Below are 14,721 nucleotides of genomic sequence, written 5' to 3' on the forward strand. Positions count from 1 at the left end.
GTTGTTAGACTTTTTAAAATTTTGGGTAGAAATTTCCGTTAGCCATAAGTTTGGCCACTATATGTAAACCTTTATTGATTGTTGTGTTGTCTGAGTGCTGCTTGTATTGTATTAGTAGCTGATTTTTAGGTTTGTTGACTTTTATATACAAGAAAAATTGGTACTGACAGGTGGCGGCTGCTACAAGTGTTGAAATTCAGAAACAAGTGAGAGTTTCACAGAGAAAAAATGGGTTAAATTAAAACTGACAAAAAAATTGTTATTCTGAATCTATATTCTTTTTTTTATCGGTAAATGATAGTTCGTTAGTTTTGTTAAAAATATCAGTTAGAAGGATTCGAATGCACGATTTCTTTCCTCTCACTTCTCCCTTCACCCTTTTCCAACCAGCGAACCAACCTTATATCTCCTCTGAATCTATATTATTAATGGTGATGATAAAGCGCAAACTCATAAACCACTCATTACTAAATCTAAACCAATCACAGGTAACTTCAGACAACCAATGTTAGCTCAGCTGGCTGTACAATACTACTTATCACTTACCAATGTTGAGGACACTGATTTGATTTTCTTAACCTTAGTTTGTTCCTGTCTTCCTGAGATGAGACTGGACCATGACTTGGTGGGGCATTTGTGTCCATAATTAACTTTTCTCTCAGGCTTATCAATCAATTATTCATCCACACACACAACAACTTCCAAAATCTAGGATCTGTATAACATGTGTGCCAGACATGCATACTTGCATCTAATTGGATTTAAATGGAAGTGGTAAAAGGTGCTTGGGAACCAGGGGAAGATAACCAATTCTCAATGGCTTCTAAGTGGGATCAAATTCAGGGACTATGAGCCCAAAACTCGTCAGAGGTTAATGGTATAATTTCACAGGGGCAGATGAGTATAACTTTCACAATAATTCTTTTTTCTTTTTTGTTTCAATTAACTATCTCTTAATTAATATTAATGCTCAGACAAGAAAAACAAAGAAATCTTCCGAGCCAATACTGAATAGCAAAATGGATGACCAACACTAAGCAGTATTGAAATCACGGTATCAACACTAAGCAGTATTGATCTTCATCACCCGTCTGTATTTTGACAGGATATATACAACAGTTTTTGAACGGTTAACAAGATCAAATCACGTGCTAATTTGTAGAAAGCACAACACATTACAAGGCACTTAATTATATGGTTGTAAAGAGCCATAATATGGAGGCCTAATGTGTTTCATGGACTAAATACAGCTTCTGACCATCCTTGATCATGTCCACATCAGTAATTTTACCAGCATCTTCTGATAAAATACAAGAACCGCCAGAAATTTCTATTTGTTCTGCTGCTGATTTGATTAGCTCTTCGATAGAGTGTGGAATCCATAATACAATTCCATGTCTTCTATTATCTTTCGGATCCCACGGGTGGAAAGGGAACACTGTGCACTTCTTTGGATGCATTTTATCTGAAAATGGTAGACGAAATTAAGGTTTACATTACAGCAATTGTTGATCTAGAGTCTTGAAAAAATAGAGATGAGCAGGCATAATAAAGTGCATATCAAATTGGAACAAAATTATGTTTTTTGGTCTGCTAGCTCTTCATGGAAGGGGTAGAACCATCTGCAACCATTCATTTAACATGGAAAATGAAGTAGTGAACTACGAGGGAAAAAAAAAAAAAACATTGCTAAGATGTAAGGCTACGTAATAATGCATTCTGGTGCATGCTATGAAATATTTAGGAGTTTCGCTCTAGGACGGAGGAGTTAATCTCTCTAAATTGCTGCTAAGTATCCCATTCTATTACGCTTCCTAGTTCTTAGTCCTACCACTCTTATAAAAACTAGAAAGGTATTGCAATATGCCAGTACCTGTAAATTCTTGGGATGGAAATTCTGACAGTTGAGAAGATTTTGCATCTTCCAGTAGCTTGATCAGATTCTTATTTCCACACATCCGAGCTTCATCAAGCGGGGTATTTCCCCATCTATTTGTAATGAAATAAAAATGAACAAGTTTTCGTTATGCTATTTTGGTGTAATTTTGAAAAGGAAAGAAACAATAAACAGAAGTTATATTCTTATGAGTTCAGTAAGACTTTTGAAATTAGGGAAAATACAGAAAAGGAAAGAGAGAAACAATATATTTGAGTGATGAATGATACCTGTCTCGTGTAAAAACACTAGCTCCGGCTTCTAATAGCAACTTTGCCATGAAGTATAAACCTTCAGCTGCAGCAACGTGAAGAGGACTTCGGTAATCATAATCCTTTAAGTTAGGATCCATGCCATTGGATAAAAGTCTTTTAAGATAATCTGAATCTCCCCTTGCAACTGCAGTACACAAAAAACTACCAGCATTTTCGATCTTCATAGAGGCCCCTTCTTTAACAAGTAAAGAAGCAACCCGATCATGTCCATTCTTAACTGCTTCAAGTAAGGGTGTGTTCCCGAAGTTATCTATAAAATTACCAAATAATGATGGTTGTGTCAGGCTGTGAGTCAAAATTTAAGTGTCTCGTAGCAATGAATATTTTATAGGTTAGACAATTACCTATAATATTGACATCTACACGTTCTTGAATAAGGAAAATTGTGATATCTTCATATCCTCTAGATGCTGCAAGATGCTATTGGAAAAACGAAAGGGGTTCATATCAGGCAAGTAATTTTCATAACAGAATCCATATGTTGCCAAGTTGTTTTTTACCAGCAACATCATAGATGAAGAGAAAGCACCAGAATATTTACAAGACATCATAAGTTGCAAGCTCCTTACCAAAGGTGACCTTCCATCATAATCTGCCTTGTTGGGATCAGCTCCTGCTCGAATTAAACCTTTTAGCTGATACATATCCCCATTGAAAGCTGCACTATTGACCTTCAAAGCAAGCTCAGCTTCTTGCTTTCCAAGATGAAATGTGATGTCTGACTCCAACTGCTTATCTCGAAAAGACTCTTTTCCCTATAAAATATGGAAAATTTAGCTGTCTCGTGATCAGAAATTAATAAATTACAATCTTAAATGTGTAACTTGATATATCCATTGCTTGTTCAACTAGAGAGTAGCATTATGTATTTTTAATTCATGTCAGAGTCAGATACTCTACTAAAGGGAGGAGGACGTGAGAAATAACATATGTAACATTATTACCTCTAGAAGGTTGTATAACACTTTCCTTCCATCATAAAAGTATATGTCTAGGATATTTGTAAATGATTGTTTATCAAGTCGCAGGAGTCTACCCAGTTCACAAACACGGACAGTATATGGCTGAGGAATGTTGCAAAGAATAGATATTTCTCCGAATGAACTGTTAGGCTGCAGAAGTGAAACAGTTTCTTCAGTCCCATCTTCAGCTATGCCTACTTCCTCCTGCATAGAAACAGCTCTCAGTATTCAAAAAGCATAAACTGAAATTAATCTTCTGTGGAATACTTTTGATGAATTAATTCTAAAATTCTACTAAAATGGCTTCCTGTCTGATAACCTATTGTTCGTGTGAATATTTTCTCATGTGGGAAATTTATAAGATTCTCAGGCCCTCTATTCACGTAAATACTTTCTTAAGGTGATACAATACAAATAAATAAGAAAACTCAGCATCACTCAGCTTGTCCCATGCCTAAAAAGACATGCATAGAAGCATGTCTGTAATTCAGAATTTCAAATAATTAAGCTATAGCTAAAAATATCAGAAACCTTAGCAGAACAAAAAAAATAGCCGTTGAGCAATTGCAAAAGGGGTTGTGGAAATATAAAATCATACCAGTACTCCATGACATACAAAATATAGTTGATCTACAACATTTCCTTGTTCCATTATAACTTCCCCTGGAAGAAAGAACTCCTCATGGAGCCTAATAACCTGAAGGATCAGAAGAGGATAAATTATCATCACTTCAACATCACACATTCAGAAGAGGATAATGGAAGATGAAGAAACTCTCATTAAAGGTACATCTAGACATATTCATTCAGCGGAAGAGGCCCATGCCAGGAATTTTTTTATCAACATGAAGTTTAATCTCGAAAGTAAATGTGACTATTTCAGACTTTCAGTCTTTGTGCAGTTAGTATTCTTCATCCCATCAAGGATAAAATTGTTGTTGATTACATAGATTCATAGAAAAAAGTAATTGAAATCTACAAAAAAACTTAAAACACTGATAACCATTTCCGGTTTACCAACAGGACCAATGGCATGAAATTATTCAATGTTCCAGTGTTAAAGTCTACACAGCAAAAAAATTACTTGTCAAATAAAAAAGAGAAAGAAAGTGCTGATTCTCTCAGTTTTTTCCTAGTAATTTCTAGATTATAGATAAAGTACGAAAGAGAAAACAGAGCTTTGTATGCCAAAAATACAGATAATATTGATGCCATTTCAAATTTACAAGCTTGGCAATGGAAAAATGATTACTTACAATCTGATTGATGAATTCTGAAGAGCATCCTTTAAAAAGAGAAACCTTTTCAATGTACGGCAAATATAATGTTTGGGATATCTGCAAAAAGTAATTAGATCATTACATCATTCAAGACCAAAACGATGGAAACAATCAAATATGTCCTTCTCTACAGGCATAAATTCGAAGTATATACTGACTGCTTTATTATATTATGAGACCAAGAGTAATCTCTTTATTTCAAGTATAAGCACCTAGTGCTCCCAAAAATGAACAGAATAGAATAAAAAAAGGAAATGTTCAAACTCATATTCTTTAAACAAAACAGAAAAAAATACCTACAAATGCAGAAAAATTCTAAGCAACACGCCAACATGGAAAATATGACAAAAATGTAGCCTACAACTCCAGTAGAAAATTTGTTGGTAAAGAAATGAGTAGGTGCGCAATCAGAAAAGTGAATCTGTCCAACACTATTTTGGGATCCTTATTAATTTTCTGAATTTACATTAACTGAAAATGGAACTTAGAATGATCACACTTAATCTATCATAATTCATAAGTGAATAGCAGGCAAAATACACAATATAACGTGCCAGTCCCTTATAGTCTAAAATTGTATACTGTTTGTGCTGAGAAAGTTTTGTGTGTAGATGTTTCCAATATGCACCAGTATGAACTTAATGAAATAATAAATCATTTTCAACACTAAGCTGACATTTTAAATAGTATCTTTCTTTGCATATTTATTGTATACTTTTCTTACACATTACTCATACTTTTATATTAGTAAATTTATCACAATTTTGACAACAGTAATCTAAACAGACAAAAATATAAGGAGCTTCATGAATAAAACCAACAAAACTGATTCCAGATTACAAATAGCTAGGAAACATATGGCAAAAAGCATTAGAAGCAGATGAGAAACTATAATACTGTTGGGAAATTAAACAAATGGCAATAATTACAACAGTGACTTTCATAACGGACCATAAATTGAGGTTCAAAGTCATTTTTTTCTCTTATTATTACCTTAGCTCGAATAGAAATAGGGATATCCTGAATGACAGAAGCCTCAGTGTAGCTACTCTCATACTGTAACCGCACATGACCTTTTATTTGTTCACGGATATCCCTTCCGAGCCTATTTCTGTTCATATATTTCATAAGGTCTGTCATCTTGTCCCTAAACTTTTCAGTCTTTGATCCCTTGACTATCAAAGCTGTCATGTTACCAATCAAATAGGCACCAAGAATCATATCAAATGAAACATATACCATTATGAATATCATCTCCCTCATATTTACTGCATGCATATCTCCATAGCCTGTGGAAGAAATGGTCACAAACATGATTCATTCAGAGAAACTTTCAAGAGAAACAAGATAATATACATTTTGAAAAACAATTTAAACATATAGAGATCTATGCAAAAATACATGGATCTAGAATGTATATATTGGCTTGGGACCACTACGTTAATATTGGCCACATACCATGACATAGGCAGAGTTACAATAACTAATGATCAACAAAATGAAAATCATTTTTGCTTTATGAATTAAAAAAAAAAAAGCATACCAACTGTAGCCATTGTAACAATAGCGAAGTACAGAGATGTTGTATAGCGCTTCCAAAGATCAATTTCTCTGAAATGTGAATAACTAAAGTCACCTAGTTTTAAACTTCCTATCCATGTGTACCCTTCTTGGGATTCAGGTAGTGTAGTAGCTAAATAGTAGAAAATGCAGGCTGCTGTATGGGTGCAGTAGAGTTCAACTACTATCAGTTTCACAATCCGGGTAATAATGTAATTGACACGTATGTCCTTCTCCAACTTGTGGAAAAAGTCTTCGACTTTCCGCACCCTATATAATCTGATCCACAAAAGGTACCTCACTTCCTCTTTTCTTCCACAAGCCTGTTAATAAAAAGTTATCCTTTTTGTTAGAGTACAAACCTTGAACTGATAACAAAGAAATTGCATCAAAACCAGATGTTATTGCACAGTGCAGTAAAGTGATGTAAACACGAGTAATTATACACTTAAGTCCCAAAACTTGTGAACTAAGAAGGCATTCTAGCAATGTAATTGACTTGCATAATGGTTAGATACGAAATTGATACACAACAACAAAAGGACAATGATACGTACACCATTGCTACGAGGGGACAAATTCACTCTATTACGTCAACAAAAGACATGAATGAAATGTCCTCATTCCACAAGTAGCAAAGTTACAATACCATAAAAGAAACAATAAATATGTGAGCTCAAAGAGAAAAGGCTATTTTATCTTTTCAACTCCAAGTACTGAGATGGAATGTTAGGATACTGTGGATTATGGAAAAAAAAGTTCTTCTTTCTTAATAAATGACAACTTATGTCTTTGCCCTGTTTAGCTAATAGTTGCCATTTGGCAAATAAAAGTTACATGGAAAGTTAAGGAAAAAGTAAAATAAGGGTAAAGGTTCCTTTTAACACTTCTCATTTTATTACAAACTCAATAAAAAAAATGCTAGAGCACTAGAACTACCAGGAAATGTATACAGGCATTATAAAACACTAACATAAGCGATGTGATTAACTGATTACAGACTTTGTTGGATACTTGGATTAAATAGGCAAGTAACAATTTTTTTTTTGGCAATTTTTAGAATTTTGGTTAGAGACTGTAAGAAAATATTCAAGGTAAGCAATATAGATGCTCAAGAAATTTGGTTCCAGAAGAAGTATAACCTTGTAGATGATGTCCCAGGGCATACATCCAAGAAGATCAAATATGAAGTTAGATTTCAGATACCTACATGAAAAGAAACATGTAAGCCATAAATCAATTTTAAAAAATCACACCCGAGCAAAGGCAAAATACAAATCAAATATTTGTAACCAATCACAGACTTTCCCAAAGAACAAGGCCATAGTTATATAAGAGCATCCTAAAAACTAAAGTTAGATGATGATGATGATGATAATAATAATGCAAAATTTTACCGCAGAGCAATAGGGGTTCTCTTGTAGACCATACGATAGGTCTGACTGTCTCTATAAGCAACAAAGAATTGCAAGACAATATCTACAAGAAAAGCTATTTGTCCAATGATGTCCAGTATAAAGAGATTCTCAGGCAAGCCACGGAAAAACCCAAACTCCATTGGGGTGAAGAAGGATGAATACACTGCCCATACCAATATGAAATTTGTCCATGCCCGATACCACCTGCAGTTCCCATCAACATAAGCATCAAACAATTTAGTCTTCCACTATATAGTACTTGTCTAAGTGAGAGAGAGTAAACCTTGTGATCCAACATAGAATAATAATGTTTTCAAAATATGGAGCAAGACCATCAACTAGTTCAGCTTAATAGTATCAGCAAATCCAGTGAGGGATATTGAATACTTCAGGCATTTTATTACTTTTATTCATGTCAACATAAATGATCAAGTTGGCATTGTAATATCTGATTTTTTTTTCCAATTTAAATGCTCCTTTTTTTCTTATTATTATTAACATAAAGAGAATTGATTCAGAAAGCAAATCAAATCTCATCAATGTACCTAAGTAATTGTCAACCGAGATTCATTTCTGTTAAAAAATTGATTTTGAACTTTTCAAACATTATGCTTAGGAAACTTTACCATTGGGATAAAAAATTTGGGCCTTATTACTACTCTCTGGGCCAAAACATGGGCCTTCTTCGGCTCTTCTCCCCGGATCCCCACCCAAAAACCATGCCTCTCCGAAATTTCGAGATGAAAACTTGGAAACACGCACAGGTATTTATCATTATCAAATATGCAGATGAATACGAAAATTTTCATTTTTTTTTCCAAATAATGTATAGTGAAGACAAAACTGAGATAGCAAAATATGACATAAATAATTAAAAATAGCATGAGTGTCAAGTCATAGTTAACATCAAGTGTATAAATGTCAATTAGGGTTAAAAAATTTGTTGACAATCTACATTTTGATGTTTGCTATATTCTAATTAATTTCAATTAACAATATACATATTGAAATGTGTTTTTTTTAGAATGATAAGATTTATAATTTTTTTTATAAAAAAAAGTGAAAAGAATTATTTTAATATATTCCTTGTACACATGCATATACATGTGCTCAGCTAGTGTGACTTCGTAAAGAATATAATCCGTCCAATTGTAGAATGTATGAGTCACTTTTTTTTTTTAAATATGGTATTGATAGGAAACATTCATTAATTGATGATTAATTTATTTTAAAAAATTGTTAATCATCTTTAATAAATTTTTCTAAAAGATTATATTTTTTTTATTCATAAGATTTAAATCTAAATCATTACTATTAAAAAGGTTAAATATCATTTAAATCAACGTGGTATTAACTTATTGGTATGACTACTTGATATACACTGCTTGTCGTGGAATTGATCAAATTTTTTAAAATTCAATGTATACTATACATGATTATTATATGATAAGATGGACAACCCAGCAAAATCACATGAATTAGGGACCCAGCCAGCACATGTCGCGTGTGACGGGAAGGGATGAACCTTCATTTCAAACTTGCCGCCATCTAATCCAACCCAAATACGTCACACATCTCTTTTTCCAACCATACCCTACACCCAATTAATTTGAAACCCGTATCTATTTCTTAACCTTTTGTGAACGAGTGTCTAACAATATTTTAATTTTATAGTTCGGTAATCATTTACTTCTTATTAATTTATTATATTCATATATTTCATTACTATGTGAATGTGAGACCTGTTCCATTTTTCAGTTGGACATCAAATTTTTAATAGAAATATTTAAGTAATAATATAATAAGAGTTTAATGAAAAATTACATGCACTATCAATTAAACAATGTTATAATTAGATAACAGTTAAAATTATTTTATGTTATTAATATATAACTTATTTTTAATAATGTCTCATGTTAATATTTGATTTTGAATGTTTTTTATTGGAATCGAATTAGTTGATTAAATATTAAATATTAAGTTTGTAAATAAACTAGAATCACATCATTGAAATAGTGGAGATCAAAATTTTGAAGGGAAAAAGAAACTAAATTCATGAAAAGATGATGAAAAAAATATTAAAAGTGTAATTAATTCAACTTAAGGTGAAACTAGTTCTTATAATCGTTTTCATTTTAAGTTTTAATCTAACAAAGGTAAGTTTTAGTTCCTACTTACGCATACAGAAAAAAAGTTGAGTTTAGATTCTAATTATTAATATCATAAATTACTTTCTGGTTGAGGAGGTCGTCCTTATCCGAAGAATACGTTGTTCCTTCGCCAAGCTTTAGACGAGTTTTTATGTGATTTAGCTTCTGTTGCTTAATTCCTTTCGTTACGTTTCTCATTTCTTCACTAAAAAAAATGGAAGAGAGAGAGAGAGAGAGAGAAGAGATTGGAATTGGAGTTAAAGAAAATGAAGGAAAACCTGTTATCAGGATGAATAACGAAGTCTTTAACTAAGTCCATGGAGAAGCCTCGGATTCCATGGAGAAGAGCTTGGCGACTGAACTTGCTCCAAGTCGAGTTGAGTCCCAACTGGTTCTCTATCAGATTGAACATGCTCCCTTGCGACGATTTCAACCGGTCACGCAGGTCCTGCACCTCGTACTCTCTCTCGTCCGAAGACGACGACGGCGAAGAAGAAGACGAAAACGAAGACGACGTCGTGTGCTTCCCCTGATCATCTTCCTCTTCCGCCGTGGTCATCGCCTTCACATTCTTCTTCCCCGTCATTCTCAGAAGAAAAAACTAAAAAAGAGAAAGAAATATATATTAATAACGGGCCTTTGTTGGACGAAGGGTTTTCAATTTCCTGAATGGATCTATTTAGCTACGACGTCGTGTTATATGTATATGTGATCGACGAAGGAATGAAGGTGATGCGAGTTGCGGGTTAAGGAGTGACACAAATGTTGGAAATGGAAGTTAATAAAGACATAAGGAAGGTGACGACGTTCTTTAATTCAAACTCCTTCGCTGTCAGGTCTCCATTATCCCGGTGGAGAGGGGTCTCCATTTTATACCGCCAAACACATGGAAATTAATTAATAAAAAATGCCAACTATGTACTTTTTTTAATATTATTGCTCCTTATTAACATATTTTTATTATTGAGCCAAATTCACGTAGGGCATGGGCATCTAAGGCACCTTCTCTATTGGCCAACTATCTTTTATAAACCACTAAAACTTATCTAAATGTTATCCGTTTAATATGATGGATTGATAATCTTATTTCTTAAATTTGTAATTATCGGCTTGATTCTTGATTTATGAGTATGAAAAAATATTAATTAGATAATCTTAGTACTCCAGAAAATTTAATAATTATCTTTTGATTAATGGATATTCTGATTAAAAAATTATATAAATGTTAACTAATAAAAAAATTCAAAAAAGAGTTTAAAAACATGTTAACAACTATTTAAATATGTGATCACGATTTGATTCTTGTTTGTCCCATAATAACATTTATTTGGAGCTGTAATTAATAATATTATTATTAGGAGATGTCGTGTTTTTGAATAAATTTTAGTACTAAGTTGATCTCTAACTCACAATATACATATTTGAGTTTATTTATAGGTAATAAAAAATAATGTTAATCTGATATAGATCGTTGGGACAGAAATTGTGTCACATCTTTGTACTTTATTTGCGCGATTACTTTATGATTTTCCATGTTATAGTTGAGTTGGACTAAGGTTGTAAATGAACTGACGAGTAATCGAAGATAGCGGCTGATAAACATGGGCGCATAGACGGTTGTCCGCGACTCCACGTGGGGTTTTGCAGATGTAAAATATCCATGGTTTTGGATTATTGACATTTTCAACCTAAATCAATTGCTTATGTCGTAGTAATAATTATAGTGCTTTTCTTGATCAACCAAGTGTCTTTGTCGTGCAAATTGTGTGCTGTAATTCATAGTGGACTTATTATTTTGTTTCTTCTACGTTTTGGAGGACAACTAATCATCCTATAGATGCGTTTAGCACATTGTATACGATAAAATAAAATAAAACAACTTACATAGCAAAAAAAAAAAAAAATTGGGTTTGAATTCTTCGCGGACGTACACTACAGTTTAGAAAAACTAAAGATTGGGCAACAATCACCCATTTTCTCCAGTTGGGTAGTTCCCCCCAAATCACCCATTTTCTTTGTGTTAAACTCTAAAGGACAAACCTAATCATTTAAGCTAACCATGCATCATGTCCCATTTCCGTCGCGAGGCTCCCCCGCTTTTTTAAGATCACGTCCCCATGCACTGTAATTGCACTAAGACTCACCATTATTATCCATTTATCCATCACCAACTTGCACCCAATTCTCCTACCCTTATACACATAGTAATATGCCTTAGGTTAAAGTTTAGATTAAAGATGAATTCATGTTGATCACAAGGTTAACATAAGCATCGGAGGTGAGTGTGGATCATCACAATTTGGACTTGTATGAGGAAGACATTCAGCCTCATATTATTTCAATACCAAATATTGAACAAATGTATTTGAATATAATATCAAAACCAATTTATTTATTTATAATTAAAGTTCATATTACTTATGTATTTATATATATATATATATATATATATATATATATATATATATAGAAATTTAATCATTAGTTTCGAAACTAACTACTTAATTATTTTAGGTAATTTTGTTAGATTTTGATTTTTTTTTCTTCAGAATTTTGATCTTTTACTGCTTAAGCAATTTAAATGCATTAAACTTAACGGTAAGCAACGATATTAGTTATGATGGTTCTTTGATTAACTATAAAAAGTTACTTGTTTATTTGGAATGTAAGAAAATTATTAAATAATATTATAAGTAATCGATAAAATGAAATGAATTAAATTATATAAATATGATCCAATTCAATTATATATATGCATATATATAAATGATGGATCAAACTGATCTTCATCATTTTATCTTATATATAAGAATTACCATAAATTTTGAATAGTTAAACTTTATCGATATATGAAACTTGAATTGGTGTGTTAAATAGTACTTTCCTTTGAAAATGATATAAAGTTAAAGTAACTAAAATAAACACCCAGAGACCAGGTGAACTTTTTGTTACACGACTTGGATAATTTAACTATATTATGACAATTGTGTAACTGCGCTTTATGGCTTATGCGAAAGGTGACCAAACCACTTTTGCTAGTATTATATGTATAATAGCATTATAATAATTATATACATAATAATATAATGGAGAGAGACAAATGATAAAACTTTTTAACATGAGAAATATAAGATTTTAACTCTGGAGAATTTAGAACCACAAAGTCCACAATACAACAAATAAAATAATCTTATTTATAATTGTTTAATAAGGAAATTTAGGTACGTTGTCATGTCACTTATCAGTATCACCAGTGGCTCGTTACCGTGGGATTGGGCTATCCACTATCCACAAACTGATGACTGCACCCACTACACGATAATAGTGCCTTCCCCCACTTAGGTATGAGCACGTAATTTTTCTTATAGTTTATTTTGTTGCAATTAAAAAATTGGCTTCTTGTTCTTGTAGCCCCCAAGGTATTCTGCTTATCTGCTTATCGACCCATGTTTATATAGAAATAAATGAAGTTGCGGGAAGAATAATTAATTGATTTGACTGATATTGGATTTGATTTTTTTAAATCTTGTGAATAAAAAAATATAATTAAAAAAATATTAAAAATAATTAGTTAAGTATTATTTGATAAAAATTAATTATAGTCGACAAAATTTTATAAATATTTTGTATTAATAACATGTAAAAAATGTAATTGTTGTATAAGGAGTATAGACTTGCTCTAAGAGAAAAATAAATTAAGAATACAAAACATCTATATTGCTTTGTATTTTTTTATAATTTGCTTTCTGATTTATAAACTTTGAAAATAACTATTTAATTGCATTCTTTAATTTTCAATCTATGACTTACGTAAGTAGCACAAAATTAATTATAAATATTTTAAAAAAAATATTTTCAAGCATTTCTTTCATTTATTTTACTCTTGTTTCTCTTCAATAGTAGAATAGTAATTCATTATTATTAAAGATTTACTAGGTGGCATAAGAATATGAATGAAAAAGTAATCATAAAATAGGAATATTTTATTTCTGTCGACTGGAGGTATATATTCTAAAAAAATGAAGGTAGTATTTACACTAAAAAGATGCCAATTGTCCTTTTTTAAAATTATAAAAAGGGAAAAGATTAATCGGGTATTTTTGGGATGGACAAACATCTTGAATCTGAGTTTTCTTACTGGCATAAGTAATTAGATTAATAAATTAGCATGGTGGGGAACACCAAGCATAAATGTACCAGAATAAAGAAATTAAGGCTACACAACATGACTAACCAGTAATGGTGTTTCAAAATACTACCAATAATGGAAATCTACTGTCATAGTCCACGTTCCATTCAACTTTTTAAACTCATTCATAATTTACACATCTTATTTTGACCATACCGAAAAGTTTGACAGAATAAAAAAGGTGTACAGGAAAGAACAAATAGGGAATACCACTTTTGTATAGATTCCACATTTTCTGGTATATATATATAAAAGAGGTGTGATCATTTGTATTCTTTTTAAAGTCGGTGCTGGCAGACCCTTTTTGAAGGCTCCCTTAAAGTGGAGGACAAGGTTAAAACTTACAAATAGCTAATGGTGTTGTGGTTGAATGTTGTTCCAAGAGTAAAAAGAAAGTTAATTATTTTAAGTTTTTTTTTTTTTGGGGGGGGGTTTCAAATGTTTTACAGTGAACGGGGAGGTGTTGTTTCATATATTGAATGTTGGCTTTGTGTTGTTGGTTTTTTCTTCTTTTTTGTAAGATTGGATTAATGTTTTTTTACCCTATCCTCAATATCTTGTTCAAGAAAACCAAAGACCAATCTCGATTATACTTTATTATGTATACATACTACTACCAGTTTTAATTTCTGAAGCATAAAAAAAATATAAAGAGTGTATCAGTTTTAATTTCTAACATCTGTTCTTTTGTTTGCCGGTGATAACATTTTTTTGGGGTTAAATATTCATAGAGCCCATGTTCGTTCTTACGATTTCAATTATTTTGAGTTGTTGCAGATTGGAGTTCGTGTTTATCAGATTAATGGGTTAACCTAAAATTTTCATATGATGTTAACTTTGTGTTTTCGGATGCCTCTTTGTTAGCCCTAAGATTAATGGGTTAAGGGCTTCAATTCATGGTCAAATTGCAATTTGCAATTGCATTTTAATTAGGTTTTTTTGTGTAAATAA

At 32.0% G+C, this 14,721-nt stretch overlaps 1 protein-coding gene across 2 annotated transcripts; it reads right to left on the bottom strand.

The window, feature by feature from the left end:
* Window positions 1-982: 982 nt before the first annotated feature.
* LOC114397989 (potassium channel SKOR-like) lies at window positions 983-10,439 on the bottom strand. Of its 2 annotated transcripts, none has more exons than XM_028360089.1 (13): window positions 9,860-10,439; window positions 7,411-7,635; window positions 7,156-7,219; window positions 5,997-6,336; window positions 5,447-5,742; window positions 4,430-4,510; window positions 3,772-3,870; window positions 3,156-3,377; window positions 2,781-2,966; window positions 2,556-2,631; window positions 2,167-2,461; window positions 1,874-1,989; window positions 983-1,465 (listed from the first exon to the last, which is right to left on the bottom strand). In XM_028360089.1, exons 1-13 carry the CDS (start codon window positions 10,165-10,167, stop codon window positions 1,224-1,226), a joined length of 2,550 nt encoding a protein of 849 aa, XP_028215890.1. In that variant the 5' UTR covers window positions 10,168-10,439; the 3' UTR covers window positions 983-1,223. The 2 variants fall into 2 exon arrangements, with proteins under 2 accessions (XP_028215890.1, XP_028215899.1); XM_028360098.1 differs by lacking the exon at window positions 9,860-10,439 and adding an exon at window positions 7,715-7,841.
* Between the last annotated feature and the right edge of the window lie 4,282 nt (window positions 10,440-14,721).

Source organism: Glycine soja, chromosome 2, assembly GCF_004193775.1.
Source record: "Glycine soja cultivar W05 chromosome 2, ASM419377v2, whole genome shotgun sequence".
Lineage (NCBI taxonomy): Eukaryota > Viridiplantae > Streptophyta > Magnoliopsida > Fabales > Fabaceae > Glycine > Glycine soja.

Bases quoted from the DNA above. Each gene is read 5' to 3' on its own strand.
- LOC114397989 (XM_028360089.1), bottom strand. From the start codon at position 10,167: ATGACGGGGAAGAAGAATGTGAAGGCGATGACCACGGCGGAAGAGGAA. The intron at 6,337-7,155 runs GTTATACTTCTT...TTTTATTAACAG, and splicing joins CCTGGGACATCATCTACAAG to GCTTGTGGAAGAAAAGAGGA. The intron at 4,511-5,446 runs GTAATAATAAGA...TACTTTTTGCAG, and splicing joins CTATTTCTATTCGAGCTAAG to ATATCCCAAACATTATATTT.